Genomic DNA, 19236 nt, shown 5'->3' with positions numbered 1-19236 from the left:
CACACACACACACACACTCTACAGGTAATATGCTACTGCTCGTCCGCTTCCTCGTCGGAGTCTCCTCCCTTCATAATTTCCAATTGAAATGTCAGGTGTGCGAGGACAAAGAAGGAAACGAAAGGAAGCGAAGCCCGACAATCTTCCATCAGGCACTTCAGAGACGTGGCGAGAACCAGAGGAGCACGAAGAACGCCTGCCGGGGGGGGGGAACGACAGCAGAGACCCGTTCAGATTCAGAGGGGCTAAAAGCAAAGGCAGCGTAAGATCACACTTTAGGGAGCCATTACTCTTTAAATCAGTTATTACTGTTTTGCCAAAACTTAACAGAAAAAGTGCATTTGGTCGTTTTTACACAATTTAGACCTCCTAGCTTCGAAGAACGACCCAATTGTTAATTATTCTTCATATTACGTCTCTAAAACTAAAGAAAGCAAAAACAAACTAGGGACTGATTGAGTTGAAAGCTGAAGCGGCTCAGATGTGCCTGGTTACAAGATGGAAAACATTTATTTCAGCAATGCAAGAACTCTCTCATACAAATTTATTACATACCCGGTAGTAGATTTCAAGCATTAACTGCTTCATTTTGGCTTACAGATAACCAAACCCAAATGTAACTCACACACACAGTCCAATAAAACAATTGATTTTAGACTAAATATTTAATTATATTAGTCCATACATAGTGAACACTGCTGGGTTGGTCCTCTGTGTCCTAAGCCTCAAAATGTTTTCGCTGAAGAAGCTGGGCCGTATCCAAGACAACTGCTGGAAAGTTGAGCGGAAGGAAAAAGTCTTGCTCCATTTCAGATAAGAAAATATTTAAATTATTAAGCAAGTCTCTTAAAACCCTAACCAAGTTTTCAGTGCAGAAAAATTGACATACGTTTGTGTATGATTGCAATTCTATAATAAATGTTTTATTGATACGATTTAATGTTACAATTATCTGCAAAACTGATTTTTTTTTTTTTTTTAGGTGTGCGCTATAATTAACTCAAGTAAATGCCTGAAATCACACCGTGTGTAAAGACTCCGTCACATCCATGTTTACATTTTTTGGAATTACTGAAATAAATAAATATTTTCGGCAGTTTTGTAATCTGTTGAGACTCGTCTGCATTTGAAGTTGGTGGCCCGTTTTGAAGAGAGAAGTTAAAAAGGAGTCACTCTTACTGTAACAAATCAATCAAATCAGACCAATTCTGAAGCTTCGATTTGATTGGCTGCAATGAGATCAGGTGTTTTTAAATGTTCGTTTGAGCGAAACAAAAAAAAAAAACCCTCATATTGACGTAGCATGGTTTTCATCTGACAGTTTTCATTTTGTACTTCAACTACACACAGACACAGCGCGCGCGCACACACACAACCTGCCTTCATAATTAATGGACTCACACACAGACTTACACACTAGTGGCTCAAAAATGAAAACATCCAAACTTTTCACTTTATTTTCTTCATTCCTTCTGGACGGGAACATTTTTGTTCTTGAAATAAAGTACCGACTCCATCTCAGTGCATCCCTTCCTGGGTTTGCTCTCTTTCTCTTTCTCTCTCTCTCTCTCACTCTCTCACACACACACACACGCGCACACACACACACAGGGAGACGGATATTAAAGCCAAGTCGTGTAGCTGGGGTGCAGTTCCCATAGTGACCTGACTGGAATGTGGAGGCGCTGCAGACACACTCACTCACTGCATACTTCACAGGTAAACAACTTATTTCTTTTTTTTTTTTTTGTTTCTGGAGGACGGACAGGTCAGAGGTGTGTGTATGTGTGTGTTTTTACGGAGGGGAGGTCAGTGCGCAGGAAGTATCGAGGTTCCATCATCGCATCCCTCGTCTGCGGTTCATTCTGACCTTTTGACCCCCACGGGACAGGAGGGCAGGCGCAGCAAGAGTGCAAACAGGTGTAACGATTCAGGTCAGCGCACGCGTGTTTGGAGACAGCATGCATGTTTTGAATGTCCGAGTGCAAAAAAAAAAGAAAAAAGAAAAAAAGAAGTGTGTGTGTAAAAAGTGCTTTCAACACGTGACCGTTTTCTGTCCTCAGCAGCCAGACGACAACATCAGTGTTTTTATTGTCGCTTTTCTCCTCCTGGTGGCCCAAAAGTCTCTGGGGGGGCCACAGCGAGTCATTCAGTGAGGCTCGGGGGCCTGCAAAGCTGAACGCTAAAGGAAATAAAACAAACCAAAAACAATAAAGTGTCCGGGTGTCAGAGATCGGAGCCGTTCAGGAGGCAGACCTCTTCCTCCTCCTTCTCCTCCTCCTCCTCGCTACATCCTCCTCCCCCCCAGCCGTCCTGGAAGGAACGGATCAGTTGAACATGATGGACTCTGGATCTTGGTTTGCCATTTGAGCCATGTGACGAAGGATATCTTTTTTTGTGATAATACCAAGAAGCCGCCTGCAGGGGGAGACAGAGGGAGGGAACGGAAACAGATTAACAGAGACGCGAGGAAGTGCTTCAAATCTGCATCTACGACGAAAACATCGTGTTTTTGTTGGCCTTAACAAGAGCGGGATTTCTACTTTTTATTTTTGTTTAGATTTGTTGTTTCGCTGTTAGTTTGTTTGGATATGAAATTAGAATCGGTGCCAACAAAAAAACGAGTCCCAGAGGAGATAAGGGTCAGCAGGAGGGTGAGTAACTGCAGGAAAAGAGCGGGCCAGAAGCAGCACCCACTTCAGACAAAGGAGCCATTTCAGAAGATCTGGAACCTACGGAGAGGAGACCGGAAGTACTGGACGGTTAGAGCTCGGACAAGCAGGAAGCCGGGAGAAGCCGCCATGTCAGGTGGCAAGACGACAAGTTGGGAGTTTTATTAAAATTTGTCAGCTTTCCGAGCTCAGCCGCTTCAGACTTCAAGATAATCTTCATCCCAAACGTGTTTTCGATTTAACGTAAACTACTAAACGGCCTGCGTAAAGAAATGTTCCGGTTTATGGCAACTTTAAACTTACATCGACAGCGTTTCTGAAATGGAAACGATCCCAGCGCAACATGGATTTCTCCTTTAAGTGGGGAAAAACTCTGAACCAAGAGGCGACACAATTATTGCCGTAATATATATTTTAGTCCGACAGCAAGAGATTAAGAAACGGACAACATACAGAACCTCGCTAAATTATTTACACCTCTTGAATTTTTCAAAAAGATTTTAATGTTACAATAAATGTATGTATTTGCTTTATTGTGATAAAGCAAATACACGCGCAAAGTGAGACATGGTGGTGGCAGCATCATGCTATGGGGAAACTGGTCATTTTTGACGCAAACAATCAGAAAAAATAGTGGTTTGATTCTGTCTGTAATCAAGGAAAAATATAATCTATTTTGGGGATATTTTGCAGCATTAGTGGATATTCACTTTCTTTCCAAAAAAATATTATATAAACAAATACGAAATTTGTTTTCTTGAATTTTACCCATCCCTTAATTCTGTGTTTTAATTTACGGGTTTTATTTGCGCCAGCCTAGTCAGCAGGTGGCAATAGTAAAGCAGCAAAATGATTCAGAGCTTATTTAATCATTCTTCAAAAATGGCTTTTTAACCATCTTAACATTTCTTTGTTATTATTTCCAACATGACTGAAGAGCAAAGGTGCCAGAAACATTCCAAGTCGATGTAGAAAACGCAACAATATTTCAGTCTTTTCTTTTTTGGTTCAAATTCAAAACAAAACAAACCATGACGTCATATATTCTCCCCAAGTTTCTGTTCTCCGAAATATCCATTAGGGATATTTTCAATAAGGACCGTTAAGGCGTGAAAGTAAACGTCATGATAAACTGGAACAACCACTTTAGCGTGACTCATTAATGTTTTTAGCAGATCTGTAACCAATTCAGACGCCTGCAACATGACTGCCCTCTCCTCCTCCTCCTCCTCCTCCTCTTCTTATCTGTACTGCTGAGATGTTTACTACCCAACGCTTCGCTACATTAGCAGTAAAGAGACTTCCTGCTGACTGGAGCGCCCCAGCTGAGCTGGTTAAAAACCGCCGTGAGCTTGAACATCAGAAATGATGGTAGAGTGCGCTCTGATTTGAGGTCAGGCGAAGAGGAAGCCAGCTGACTGCTGCAGAGCCGACGCTACAGAGAACAGATTGTCTGAAACCCTAGAAGGGAAGTAGAGCTTATTGGTGGTGAGGAGAAGTGAAAATGTGACCCCAGGTCTGAGTGAGAGGAGCAAGGGACGACCTGTGGTTGGTGTGGGTGCTGAACACCTGACACGGATCAGACCGAGTGCTGCTGTCATGATCAGAGAGCACCAGGTGAGGTGAAGGGAGGTGAACACAGTGTTCCCACTAATGCCAGCAGCGTCCAGCCATGGTTGAAATAACCTGATGTTCTGTTACCATGTTGAAACGTTCTGGATTTAACACAAGGAAGGCTCTGCGCCACGTCCACAGTGAGGGCTGCTAATACACCCAACAGTTCGGGCGAAGCACTCATCAGGCATGTGGTACTATTTAAATCCGAGGAGGAAAAGTAAACAAATTGAGGCTAACTTGTTTGTTATCCATGGGAATCCAATGTGCCACAACTTCAACTAGAGATGCACCGAGAACTCAGCTGGCGACCGGATACCTTTCAGCTTGATCGGCCCTGATTGGTTAAACTCAAAGAGCTGTTCTTTTTCCGATTAGTTAACACACCGTTCCACACTCTTCAGTGTGGAAGCTGTTACTAAAGATTGAGAGGTAGCTATTTTTAGGATCAGCTAGGGCTGGACGATATGGCTAAAAAACATATCATAAGTGTTTCATATCAGTCAATCGATAATTATTGAACGATACAGCTGAAAATTGTATTGCGATATAAGCGTTTCATATCAGTTTATTGATATTTATTGATCAGGGTTTTTGGGGGTTTTTTTGTCTAAAATATCTGAAATGATGCCAAACTGGTGACACGACTTTTCCTGTTCCAACCACAGTTTTCACTCCACTATGAGGCATGAGGGCGAAATCTTAAACTGCTGCTGCGCAGGTTACTCAGCAGGTTGTTGCTAGGTAACCAGCCTTGCTTAGCTGGCTGTGAAAAGTTGAGCAGCGAAAGCCTTTCATCTGCCTACATCCCCCAGAATGCTGTGCAGTTCTGGATCGGAGTTCAGTGAAATGACTGAATATTCTATCAGACGCGATATATATTGATTTATTGTCCAGTTATAGGATCAGTGATATTAAGCCATTTAGAAGAATTATTTTATGACAAGTCTGAGAAAAGAGAGCAAGTATTTAAGCAGATAATGGGACGACTGGGAACTACAGCAAAGTTTAATGGTTTTGAGTCTTGAAACTCCAACTGCATTTGGAAATGTTAGTTCTGCTTTTTTTCCTTAATCGTAAGATTAAGGAAAACAAGTCTATTCTCTAAGGAATACACACAGAAAGTGTCATTCTTTGTAATGCTAATTGCTAATAGAATATGTTAATGTCACCTTTTAATGTTAACTGTAATAATTTGTTTTAAAACAGTCAATTTCTTTTCAACAGTGTCCAAATGAATATAATGAACAGCCACTTATTGGAGGGATGTTAGGGAAACAATCTGAATGCAGTTTTTAAATCTTCCTGTATCATTTCTTTCCTAAAAGTTTACTTGGGTTTTAGCAAGTTGCACTCCATAAAAATCGGACATTAGCCACGGTGCATCTCTAGTTATAAGTGCACAGATTGGACACCTTGTGCTTTATTTTCGGGTTCTGACGTTATAAATCTGTTGGGGGGGGGGAAAAAAAAAAGGCAGGACTCTGCTGGCTAACGGAAACACTGGCAGGTTAAAGCTTGGGAGCGGTTTTTAATCCCATGTTGTCACCACACACTGACTAGCTAAGCTACAGCTACTGGCACCACTCCACCACAGGCACTACGAGCGACTGAGGGGACTGTGGGTGTGGATCACATCTCTACAGGTTGATTTCCTCCTGGAATTATAAAACCACCCTCCAACTTAAAGTGATAAGTAAAATAACGGTGGTCCGCTTTCCCAGGGCGGCTAACTACTCGCCAAGTCGTCGTTTGGGCCGCGGGTCAGATGCCGTCACTCTGGGGGAGCCGGGGGGTAAAACGGAGGAGTCAACACCATAAATAACAGAAACAAGGGGGGGAAAAAAAGCAGCCGTTAATGGAGAGAGAAATCTTTTGGAGAGTGAGCTTGAGAATGAAATGAGTGACTACTGCTGCGATGAGAAGATGTGAGACACACAACAGGCGTCATGACTGCAAACATACAGAGGAGGGTCATCTCTGATTGGTCAAAATCCTAAAGCTACTAAATGGTTTCGGCAATTTAGCCCAAAAATATCCACACCCACAGACAGTTTTTTACTTTTAAATCCAAGGTGAACGTTTAGTTTGCTGATGGCTTTATTTTGGCTTCCAGAGGCAAGTGACAACAACGACGCAGAATTTAATTTAAAAAAAATCTGTCATTGATTGCAAAAGATGAGTTACACTGAATATATTCTTTATTAACATGTTCTTTTTCTACAAGAACAACATGTTACCCCCATTTTACTGGTTTTTGTCACTTGTTTGGAACCAGCCAGATAAAACCAGTTTGGCAAACAAAACTCCACTTCAGTTCAAGTGTGAATAATTTTGGACAAAATGACTGAATATCTGTGAAAATGCAGAGTGATGAACGATTTGTTGAGGTGCTAGCATGAAGCGGTTGAGAGAGCACTAAGCAGAACTACAGCTGGTGCAAATGCAGTTTAATGGGATGAGCTGCACTATGGGACATAACAGAACCCCTTTCAGACATGCAAACCTCTGTGGTAGTGCCTTCATCTAAGAGCTCAAATATCTTAAAAAGGTTCAATGTTAAGGTTCTAGATCTCTGATTCCAGCAGAGCAATGTATTCAAGACCTGCATTTGTTGTCCCTTCGTCAAAACTAAGTTCATGATTGCATATTAAGTATGATTAAAATATTGTACAATTAAGGTACAATTAGCTGTGCGCAGCTCGCAAAACTATATTATGTGCTGAACACGTAAAAAGTCTGGGTTTTTCCACAACGCTTTTCATCTTTTACCCTGGTGTCCCTAGCGAAAGAGAGAGACTGATTGGCTACAACAAGACGCTGAGAGCAGCTGAAACAGCAGTGGTTAGGTTTTAAAACAATCAAAGTGCAGATAAGCTTATGAGGCAGACCAAGAGTTTTCTTTTCATACAGCCGACTGAAACGGCACAGAAATGTGATGCAAGATAAATTATCAACAAGTCATATGAAGACAAAGAGAAAACACGCTAACATTAGCCTAGCACTGTCAAGAAAACGTAAAAAAATGGAGTACACTGAAGACAGTAGCTGCACTTCCATTACAAATATTTATCCTGCCAACACAATTTTGCCATTGCTGTTTTTCCATTTAATAAGAAATTAAGTTAAAATGTTGGGAGTATTTTTTAGCAGAAGATGCATCTTTTTCTACAAATTATTAAGCATTCACAAAAGGGATGCCATGCTATTGCTATTTAAGACAATAAAATATTTATTTATTTATTTTTACTTAAAACATAATATTCTAAATTTTTTTTGTATTTCTAATATGGTACAAAACAAGCTGAAGTAGTTAAAAGAAAAATCTGCTGATTTTTCTTGTACGATTAATCGATAAATCACAAAAATAACGAGCAGAATAATCAATTACTGAAATAATCAGCTGCAGCCATAAAAGGTTGTTTTATTTCTGACAAAGTAAGCAGCGTGGCTCAAACAAACATGAGAGGGGGCTGAATAGGTGGCGGCACACCTACAGGAAGTCACAAAGATCATGTCTGAAAGGAGCTCCTGTGTGACGAAGGCGACAGTTCCCACTCAGGTCCGCCATTACAGGACCAACAAAACTCCACGCAGGCTTTAACGCGTGATGGGCTCCAAAACGGCAACAGCTACAAGCAATGAAGATGGAAGCCAGAGGCCCACTACCGGCAGATGTTTCTTCATGAGTTTGAAACCCACAACAAACCAACAACAGAGTATGTGAAATCAAGAGGAAAGGGAGAGGAGTCTTAATGTTAAGTCGGGAACTGTCAACAGTTTTCCACAGCACTTTCCATGCATCCCCTTCTAACAGTCGTGGCCCAAGAGACAGGTGACAGTGTGGAGGGGAGGTAAAGGGGCGGGGCTAGTCACCAGGGGCTGCGTCTGCTGCTTGAGCTCCTCCAGATGCTCTAATATATTCTTCTTTGTGATGATGCCCAACACATTCCTGAAACACACACCTGTTACTCGGTACACTGCCCACAACAACAACAACAAATAAACAGAACGAAAACAGCAGAGACACAAATCATACACAACAAATAAATAACTGAAACAAAATGAACAATCTGAGGTTAAAGTAAAATGCAAACTGAAAATTACACAACTGAATTTAAACAATGAACCACAAAAAAAAAAAGTGACTTTTCATTTGTGATAATCAAGTATTAATAAATCATGGTGATATTTTACATTTTTCTGCCAATAAAACCAATAAGAAGACCAAAATCAGAAGTACACCAATACTTGGCATTTCATAATTTTTTTCACATTTTTTAGTCATAAAACATAAAATCCACACATTAACTCTGACATAACTGCACTACTTTGTTTTGATTTATCCAATTAAAAGCCTTTGAACTTTGATATTACAATTTCACAAAATGAACACTTTGTCATTTTAAGAACTTAAAGACATGTTTGTTTTGGTCTTTTTCTAAAGTTCTATTGTCAATAAAAGTACAAAATATCACCAACTTGTGATTGAAAACTGAAATAAAATGATAAAAAAATATGAACAGAAAAAACCCCACTGCTGCTCTGTTCCTGAAAGCTCATCTGATAAATTAACTATAATCAAGCACAACTTCTCCTTCCCACCAGCAGAGAGCGCTCTGCAAAAACCAACACCTTCAAAGCCTGGACGATAATAAATAAACGCTGGTGGTTCCAGTTGTTGAAAGAACAGCCAGAACATTCTTAGATCTCGACCACGTTGTTGTTTTTTAAAAAAATATTTATTCATGTTTCACGGCAACAAGTTTCACTAACTCTTGTCCCAAAACGTCACCTGTTGTGTTTGTGTAGTTAGATTTTAGTCAGCAGCTCGAGGATTCTGCCTGTTACAGCTCAGTGAGGGGATTAAGTGAGTGCAGCACAGCAGTTAAGGCCGAGCCATGCAGAACCTGAGAGGCCATGCAGCACCAGGCAGTGGGTACATGTGCTTCATGGTACACAGCGCCAAACCCTGACTGGTTAAGCAATCCTCCAGGGAGTGGGAGGGAGCGTGGGGTAGGGAGACCCCCCCCCCCCTGCTCTTCTCCAGCTGTGTCCTACTTACCCGTTGTGAGTGACCAGACACTGCCTGAGCCCCAGCTTTCTGAAAATGTCCACCACGATCTCCATCGGGGTGTGGTCGGTGACGGTGAAGGGACTCATGTCCAGGATGGAGCGCAGCTTGAGGGGCCGGGGGCTGTCGGCGGGCAGGGTGGGTGCATGCTGGGTGAAGTACACCCTCGAGTTCAACATGATGCCCTCCTGCTTGCGGCGAGCGTTTTCTGTTGGGATGGAAAAAAAACCCAAAAACATTTAGAGCTTCATGTTTTGTCCCAATTTGGTTATTCAGGGTTTCTGCAAGTCAAGTCAAATTTAAGACTTTTAAAGACTATTTTAAATGAAGTTTAAAGACCTGGACCACGAAAGAAAAGTATAAAAGAAAATCTCATATTTCAGTACTTGTATATATTCTCAGCTGTATTTCCCTCAAAGGTAACAACAAATAGTATTTCAACTTTGTTAAAAAAAAAAAAAAATCTTCAATAGGCAAGTCTGGTGCTTAAGATCCATTAATCCTCCAAATTCAGAGTTTTTGTCACACCAAATGCTGCTCTTAGATCAATGCTAGCAGAAGCATCACCAACCATTTTGTGTGCCAATCTTCCTTTTGTTTCTTGCAGAGAATGCACATAGTAATGTATGGGGTCAGCAGGTGAGCTAATGGCGAAGACCTGCGTCGTCCGGCCAACTGGCAATAAATTTGGACTTAACCCCTGATAGAACTAAGCTGGCTAGCTAGTATGACTACATTAGCAGGTAGTTAGCGGTAGCATGAACAGAATGTCATGAAGATGTCTGATGCCTGACAGAAAAGTCTCGAGACAAAAAAATTTTTTAAATCTTTAAATAGTCCTACAGCAGCAAAATTCAAGACATGGATGTAAGGTGTTTAAGACCAACTTCCATTTTAAAAAAATCAATTTAGGACATTATGATGCGTTAATTTGTATACATCGATTTAAGACTTTTTAAGGATGCACAAGCAACCTGTTATTTGAGTATTTTAACAACATTTTCTGTAACTTATGATCTTTGCGGTTTTACCGATAGCAATCGTGATGTCCCTGCGCAGAGCGAAGCCCACCAGTCTCTGCGACTCCTTGGACACGATCACTGGGAAACCATTACAACTGGTGTCATTAATGATGCCCTGCAGCTCCTCGACCGTCAGGTCGTCCTGCGTCAGCACCGCCAGCGGCGGGTCGCTGCTCCGGGGCCTCATCACGTCTCTGGCCAGCGTGGTGTGAGTGAACTCCTCCTTGGCGTCCAGGAAGGGGTATCCGTTCAGACGGATATGAGCCTCGTAGATTCCCTCGCGGCCGAACGCGTCGCCCACCCATTTGCTGGTCATGACTGCGGCCATGAGGGGGACGATGTATTCCAAGCCGCCGGTCAGTTCAAAGACGATGACCACCAGTGAGACAGTCATACGGGTCACGCCACCTACGGGACAGAGGACACACATTTAAAACACAGGAAGAACAGCCAACGACCTTTACATACGAAGAGAATATAAACTCAATCTAAAAGCAGCTTAATGGGAGTTTAAGTCCAAGTCATAAAGTTATAATGTGGCAAATATAAAGAAGTTCAAGTTTTATGAATAATTTTTCAACACTGTAATTATGCATCGCAGCACAAGAGTGGAGTTAGGCTGCATTCACACAGCAGGGTTTTTTTTTTTTTTGCATCGTTGTCTCATGTGATGGCTTTTAGATTTCTGTGTGAACGGTTTTCCACCCCAAAGCCACGTCCCACAGCGTTATAGTAACAGATGCTGAGCGACTTTAAAGTTTATTCAGGAACGGTTGCCAACATAAGTCAGAACCAGCAGTGACTTCATGATGACAGGATGCACTTCACTGGAACACATTTCATTCATAATTTCAGAATTCAGAATTTTTCCCAGCCATTATTTACGTCTGATATGGCTTCTTCTGCCGCAAAATTATGATGCCTATCGATGACGTAAAAGTCAGAGTAAATGGGACATGACTGTACCTACTGCAAACACTTTGGAAAAAAATTGGATATGTATCCAATTTAGTTCCAAATATGGAAGTGGCACATATCTGCGTTTTTTGAGGTTGAAAATATTGGAACTGGGTCGTCCAGAGTGGAGAGTCGGATATGGGACACATATGGGCAAAAATATCCAATTTGCATTCACCTGCTGTGTGAACGTAGCCTTAGATAACTTAAACCATCTCCGATACATAAAACTTATAGGAGTCTTTCCTTAGTAATATTAACTTTAAAAAAAAAGGTGGTCTAAATCTGGCAGCAGTCCATGGACGTACAACGTATTACCCTTGGGTTACCCACCCAAACACGCTGCGGCCCCCACCATGGCATAGAGGCCCGGAGTGATGCAGTCGGCTCCGACCTCGCACCACTCTTTGAACAGGAACCAGTCGTGGTGGTAATACGCCAGCTGCTCCATGGCGATGCCGACAATTCGCCCTGCGATTGCTCCAATGGCCATGCTGGGGATGAACAAACCTGACGGTACCTAAAGGACGAGACGCAGTGAGGGGTTCAGGTGACGTTACAGATAAAGCGGGACAAACATCGACCTCCTTCAGGGGATCACCTTCAGTCCAAATGTGAATATCGTCATGATGATTTTAAAGATGAGCGCCAGGCAGAGCTGCCACATGGCAGAGTAGAGACCCGGTTCTGTCGGCTGGTTGGGGTCGTCTGTGTAAGCGGTGCTGCCGTTCATCTGGCTGCGGTACTGGCACAGCTGGGAGGATTCCAGCGGGCCGCAGTCGGTGAACAGCTCTTTGATCAGCTCACTGGTGTTCTGACGGGTGTAGGGGTTAGGGAAAGCAACCACCGCTGTGATGGCAGCCACCAGGATCACCTCCAACACCGGGTACTTCCCTAAAGAGAGAGAGAGCAGCGTCAGAGTAGAGGATATATAAAAACTCTTCACATAACCTGAAATCTGACCTAAGCCTTCTGGGTTTAGAGAAAAACTGGTTTGAGGTGACCCATGAATAAAAGCCAGGGGCTATGCAGGCTCCATCGACTCAAATTTAAGACCTATTAAGATCACTATGAATAAAATGTAAGACTTATAACTCAACAGAGATGTACAAAAGAAATGCAGTGGACCAAAACCGTGAAATTTCAAGCTGCTTGTGGCAGCAGCTTTGTTCTTCTCACATAATGGAAGTGCTATATGCTAGCCACTAATGGTTTGCTTGTTTGTTTTCTTGCTAGCTACCAAACATTAGCAGCTTGTTAGCAGTAGCCTTAACTGCTTTGAGTCGCAGAACACAGTGAGCAAAGACGTTGACGTTTATCTGATAGAAAAGTTCCATGTAAAAAAAAAACCCTACAAAGAATAGATTAAATAGTCCTGCTATGACGAAACGTAAGACCCCTGATTAATGTATTTAGGGACAACTTACATTTTCTTTAACAACTTTAAGGCATTTTAAGGACTTAATGGAAAAAAAAAAAAAAAAAAAATGACCTTAAGACTATTGAAGGATGGATAGACACCATGTAAACATTGGGGTATGTACCCAGAATCCAGCTGTGCTTACCGAAGCGTGTGGACTTGCGTCTCCGGCACCAGGCGATGTTGGCTCGGATAAAGAAGGCGCCCCAGAGTCCTCCGAACACCCCCAGGAGGATGAAGGGGATGAGCTCAAAGAGGTACCAGGGAGTGTGGTACTCCACGTAAAACAGCACCAGGCGGCTGTTACCGAAGGGGTTGATGGAGCGCAGAACGAAGGCCGCCACCAGTGCAGCAAAGAAGGAGCGCCACAGGGTCTTCAGAGGGAAGTAGTAGCTCACCTGCAGGAAGAGAGCCCAGTTTGGAGGGTTCAAGTTTGACGTTGTGATTCAAAAGTGGAAAAATGACACTGAAGACCTGACCTACCTCTTCCAAGCTGAACAGAACTCCTCCAATCGGTGCTCCAAAAGCTACAGAGACCCCAGCAGCCGATGCGGCCGACAGAACCTGAGGGGGTTAAACTCTAAGTTTCAAATCTGGAACAAACTACCAGAAAACTGCAAAGACGCTGAAACACTGAGTTTCTTAAAACCAAAGCTAAAAACCCACCATTTTGGAGTCGTCTTTGATCAGCAGCAAATAAAACATTGCTCAACATAGTTGATGTATGTTTGCATGATGATAGCACTTGACTGACAAAATCTTATGTTTTGTTGCTTTGTATCATAATTGGTTGCTGGATTAATGATGTTTATGTTGTAAACCACTTTGAGATTGTTGCTGAAATGTGTGATAGAAATAAACTTGACTTAAAACCCAACAGCTCAAACACCAAACGTCGACTCCCTCACCTCTCGCTTCTTCGCCTCGTTCTTGCTGTACTTTGGGAAGAGGTAGGAGAAGATGTTCCCGCAGCAGCAGGCCACGTGGACCAGGGGGCCCTCCTTCCCCAGGCTGAGCCCCGACGCCACCGCCAGCACCAGAGTGATGGTCTTAATCATCAGGGTCCACTTACCCAAGTAGCCCCGGATGATGAACCCACTCAGGATTGTCTTGATCTGTGTGCAGCGAAGAGCAGAGTGGGAGAGGTGAAGCTGATCTTTACCATGCTAAACACTTTGGTTTTACATTTCTCTGTTACTACTGTGGTAAAAGTAATTAAAATACAAACTCAAAAGAAAAACAAACATGAACTAGTAGAAGAAAACTGTGTTGTTTCAGGGTTTTCTGCAGGTTTCAGTAAGTCAAATTTAAGACCTTTTTTAATGCCATCTTCAATGAAATTTAAGACCCCATAAGACAATAAATATAAGGGATGGATGGGAGGCCTTGCTGCTTTGTGCTCCTCACACTGCATACAGCACTCTACAGCTTTGAGCCCCGTGGTTCCAAGCTAAAAAGTTCTTTCGAACCCAGTCTTGTAAGGGTTGGTGAACACAAACGTCGTCCAGCCAACTGGAGATAAATTTTCACTTTCCCATGACATACGACAAAAAGCCAGCTAGCCAGCAAGGGTAAACTAGCAGCTAATTACTGATAGCCGCAACTACCTCAAGGAACAGAACAGAAGTTTGTGTGGGACTCAAAATTTTGCCTGACAGAGAAATCCCTCAAGAAAACAAAGAAACCTAGTAAAAGGTCCTGCCACAACAAACTTAAGACTTGTGATTTACATTTTTAAGGCCAACTTACTTTTAAAATAATAAATTGCTTTAAGGCCTTATTTTAGACACACAAATTTATGACTGTTTAAGGACCCTGAATTAGCACTCACATAAAGTACCCTAACCTGGGAAACATTAAGAGATGTGCTCATAAAAACCTCCCCAACTTTCTTCAACTTAAAAAAAAAAAGAAAAAAGGTAACAGTGAAATACAGCAGGAGAAAGTCTGAACTGCGTTTTCGTAGAAAGTCTGAACTGTGTTTTCGAGATTTCCATGGTTCTCCTCACCTCTGGGATTCCTGAGCCGCAGGCATACGGAGCAAAAACCTTGACCAGACAGACGGCCAGGAAGGCGAAGGACAGAGCCCAGTAGATGTACATGAAGTAGTTCATGATGTAAGAGCCGGGGCCCTGCAGACAGAGAGGTCATGACCTGAAAACGCTTTCACCATATGCACACAATTATATAGAAAAATAATCTCCACTGCTGGGTTCAAATCATGAACCGACTGGTAGTCAGTGTCAACGTGAGAAGCTTTTTAATAGCTAAATATTCCAAAGATCTAAAGCAGGAAATTAATTTTAAAACTCTGCTGTGATGAAGCTTTAACGCATCTTCACATTTTGAAAGGTTTGTTATCATAGCAAAGTTGAACTAAGAAAAACATGCACTGCTTATGGTGAGACTTTCAGCTGCTTCCATTCACTACTTGTAAAAATGGAATGATATTTAAGCATTATATGCTCTTTAAGACACATAAATGATACATTTTAGGTATAAAAGAAGACCGGTCTATCAGTCTACCTCGGCCTGTCCCAATATTAGTTCGGCCCAGCTCTTCCACTGAGGACATTTGTCCCTCTCAGCGAAGGTGGTCTCATTGGACGTCCAGCAGCACTGCTCGTGGTTGAACCACATGGCGCTCAGACAAACACCTTCCTTCAGGTCATTCATCCAATCAGCAGCAATGTCAATCAGGCCAGCCAAAGCACCTGGCGGAGGGACAGAAACAGGAAGGAGGAAGTAGGGAGAGAAGACAGAGGCAGGGAGGAGACAGAAAGTGGGAAGGGGGGGAAAAATAAATAAATAGAGGAATGATGTGAAAGTTAGCTTGCCTGTGTTTAATCCAGACAGAGGCTACAAAAACAATCGGCGACTCAAAATGCAATTTTTATTTTTGAAAGGGATTATATGAAATGCTATCCAACACCAAATAAAAAAAAACAACAAACAAACAAAATAAAGCCAGCTAGATTGTCTTTTTAAAGCAAAGACTGGCGGTAAGGTTGGCCCGCTCTATGTTTTGCTAACAGCACGTGGCTGGATTTTTACAGCCGTGACGACTGGACTGTCTGGCGATGCTCTGCAGAACGGTGCGCTGGTGAGAAGTGAGATCAGCAGATAAGGAGGGGAAACAGCAGAGCGCGCCTCAGGCGGAGCATGTGAGAGTCACCAGCACAGGAGATACGGGCCGTCCGTTTCTTCGTCCGGCGAGTTTGTTACCTGATGCCAAGCCGGTGAGCGTCACGACCAGCCACCCGGACCAGGCGTCGTACAGGCTCTTGGTGAACTCCCATGCCGACTCTTTCTTCTTGCTGTTGATCTGTGCAAACACGATGAGGCAAATCAAAACTAATTAAAAGGCATAATAAACAAAAAAAAAAAAAACACAGACTGATACGAAAGTAGGTCAAAGGTTGGGAAACGACTCCGGGTTAGAAGCAGCTCTGTAATCCGCTGCAGGTTTTCTGGCCTGATCTCCACTGTTGATTTAATGAAGCGGTTTACTACAGCACTTCCTGTACTCCAGGCACGACCGGGTCATAAACGCAAAGTATTCAAATATCATTTAAAGTCTTATCAGCATCCAAACGTCCTGCACTGAAACATGCCTGGATAGATTGCCAAGACAATGAGTCAATATTTGAGCAAGGTGTTGAAACAAACAGGCAGGAGGAAGAACGGCGCGTTCATGAGAGTTTAGAGTAAAATAAAATGTCGATTTAAACTGGGATGAGAGCGAAGATAACAAAAAAAAATCCCCAGATAAAATTTAGACAATGAAGGGAATGTGTTTGTTTATTTTTTGCAAGTTTTAGTAGAATTTGAGAGATTTATTATGACATACAGTATGTTAAATTTTTTCCCACATTTTGTTATTCTACAGACAAATATGTCATTACGATCATTTGGAATTTTTTTTGGAGTGTTTGCAAATTTATTAAAGATAGAAGCCCCTCAAAAACAAACAAACAAACAAAAACTAAACGTTGGCAGCAATTACAGCCTCAAATCCTTTAGAATATGAAAGCTGCAGTCTTGGCTCACCTGTCCTTTACACAAAACATTTTAAATATTTTACGATGTTGCATTTCCATTTTCTTTTTTTACAGTTTGGCAATGTTTATAAAGTAACCTCATTTGACATTTTAACCCACAATTTTATGTCCTCATTTTGATCCAGGCGTTGTAAAGTGGAAATAAACCATCTCTCATGTTTTTCACTTTGTACAGAACTGGTTGGATCTTCTTGAATGTTCTCTGTCGTTATGGAAACGTCTTTACTTTTATTTTTTTACGAGTTCCTCTCGGTGTCCTCACCTTCCTGTGTCTCTCGCGATCCTTGCACTTCTCGCGGACCCAGTCGATGGTGTGGAAGTCGTCGTACGTTCCCACTCCTGGAATGGGCTCCTCCAGGAAGTCCAACAGATGGGTGGTGCTACTGGCTGCCCCGCCGCCATTAGACATGGCGTAGTTAGAGCCTGGAGTACAAAAAAACAAAAACAGAGGGAGTAAGAGTTTGTACTAATCCAGAGGACAGTTTCTGTTCCGTTCAGTGGGAAACATTAACACATTAATTGACAAAAACCTGTGAAGAAAAATTGTAAAATAAATAAATAAATAAAGATACAGACAGTTTTAAGGCTTTTAATGAACAATTGCAATTTATTGCACCAACGATAAAAATCCTACATTAAATGTGCACTCCTACAGAATTAAATCATTTCAGTTTCATGTCTTTACGTCGCAGAGAACCAGACTCATAAATCCTGACTGAAAAGCCATCTTGTGGCATTTGAGACTGTAAGACCGCCAAGTTCTGAAGACACCAAGTATTCATGAGCCACACAAAGACATTGTTGTCTGAAGGGAGACAACAGAGACAAAGTGAGGCATGTAGCAGGGATTCAACTCGTTTCTCCTGCTTTCGGCAATATCAGCCCGATTCTCATAAATATGGGCGTCCAAGTTCTGATCAGTGACTTTTAAAAACAGAACTCACTGCACTAAACAAACGCACACACCTAGCAGTTGGTGCTATGAATACCTCAAAGTGTTGAAGGAGAACATCAGTGAACAAACATGAAGATCTTTCTACAGGACAACTATGAGTCGACTTTGCAAATCTTAAGCGGAAGAAAGGCACTGCTACAGAAGCCGATGGTAAAAACTGCAGTGGAACAGTTCAAGTCAAAGCATATTGTGTGTGCTGGAGTGGCCTAGTCAAAGTTCAGACCTAAATCTAATTGAGAATCTGCTGCACAGCTGTGTTCAGAGACAGTCTCCATCAGTCTCTGTCATTTTGCTTCACAGCTACGCTTTACTTTGTGCTGCTTTATCTCATCAAACCCCAATTAAAGAAAAATCATTAGTCATTGTGGCTGTATTGTGAGAAAGGGCAAAGAAGTAGAAGGGGTTTTCCTTTTATTAGGCATTCCTGCAGTTTTATCAGGGTAATTACCATCAGAGATATGTTTGTTCATAGCTGTTAATCCCCCCCAATCGGCACTAAACTTAAAAACAAACACAAGCGATTTGAACAAGAGTCATAAAAGTGGCCATAAAGCAGCAGAAGAGCAACATGATTCATGGTAATAGGTTGATATCGACACACCACCAACATGCTCCACTACTGGCAGGAAATTCTTCCGCTACAATATCATCCCTGATTTGTATCCTGAGGCCAGAAATGAAAATTTATTGGGGAGAAAATGCATGGAAGTGTCCCGAGGAGAAAACCAAGAGTGAAATTAGGATTTTCTGAATTTTGACTTTAAAATATGAACATAAAATTGGATTGTGTGTTATTTTCTATAAAATATTTCTTGAGGAAGGTGTGGGAGTAAACACTGGGACCAGATAAGGAAGAGTATTATTTCTGAGGACTTGGTCATTGTAGCCGTAAAGTGAAATTAGGTCAACTTTGGGATTAACGCAAACAGTTTCATCAGAGTTTGAAATGGGCTCTCCTTTCCTCCTCCTCTGTGTGTGGGAGAGGAAAGGAGAGCGGAGACAATTAGCATCATATTGTTGACACAACAGTGAAATTATATGGAGTTTAGACTTTTCTCTAGGAATGTGTACCTGTAAATAAACCTTCTGTACCCAAAACAAGCAAGAAAGTGCTGTGATATTCTCAGTTCATCAGCAGATACAAGCTAGTGCTACAACACAATGATGATCAGATTTCCTTTGAATCAGATTCAATGTACAGGAGAGTGTTTACAGGAGCGACTCAAAATATTTTACTTTTGTTTATTTCACTTTAATCTGTGTTGTATCCCAGAAGTCTATAAGTATTTATGTATATGAGGAGAATATTCATAATGCATTAATGTAATATTCATATTTATAATGTTTATATAACATTATGTTGTTGCTTTACTTGTTAAAATGAATGTCACTGATTTCCACAAATCACATATGAATAAGGATTAAACATAATATTTTATGACTTTCATAAAAGGACAATCT

At 41.8% G+C, this 19236-nt stretch overlaps 1 protein-coding gene across 9 annotated transcripts in view; it reads right to left on the bottom strand.

Moving 5' to 3' along the window:
- Positions 1 to 1431: 1431 nt before the first annotated feature.
- Positions 1432 to 19236, bottom strand: part of clcn3 (chloride channel 3) — a 34916-nt gene continuing 17111 nt past the window's right edge. For 3 of the 9 annotated variants that reach the window (XM_044097336.1, XM_044097332.1, XM_044097333.1), the window contains 13 exons: positions 17083 to 17243; positions 15985 to 16084; positions 15286 to 15473; positions 14769 to 14891; positions 13668 to 13874; positions 13243 to 13323; positions 12905 to 13157; positions 11941 to 12233; positions 11673 to 11859; positions 10392 to 10790; positions 9352 to 9568; positions 8163 to 8238; positions 1432 to 2418 (listed from right to left, as the gene is read on the bottom strand). In XM_044097336.1, coding sequence (XP_043953271.1) covers positions 2227 to 2418; positions 8163 to 8238; positions 9352 to 9568; positions 10392 to 10790; positions 11673 to 11859; positions 11941 to 12233; positions 12905 to 13157; positions 13243 to 13323; positions 13668 to 13874; positions 14769 to 14891; positions 15286 to 15473; positions 15985 to 16084; positions 17083 to 17243 — 2477 coding nt within the window. In that variant the 3' untranslated portion in view covers positions 1432 to 2226. Of the gene's footprint in view, positions 2419 to 6027; positions 6066 to 7685; positions 8239 to 9351; positions 9569 to 10391; positions 10791 to 11672; positions 11860 to 11940; positions 12234 to 12904; positions 13158 to 13242; positions 13324 to 13667; positions 13875 to 14768; positions 14892 to 15285; positions 15474 to 15984; positions 16085 to 17082; positions 17244 to 19236 lie in introns of those variants that run through there. The other 6 variants (XM_044097341.1, XM_044097337.1, XM_044097340.1 and 3 more) reach the window with 4 other exon arrangements.

Source organism: Gambusia affinis, linkage group LG18, assembly GCF_019740435.1.
Source record: "Gambusia affinis linkage group LG18, SWU_Gaff_1.0, whole genome shotgun sequence".
Classification (NCBI taxonomy): domain Eukaryota; kingdom Metazoa; phylum Chordata; class Actinopteri; order Cyprinodontiformes; family Poeciliidae; genus Gambusia; species Gambusia affinis.
This window is presented reverse-complemented; position numbering and strand designations above follow the sequence as displayed.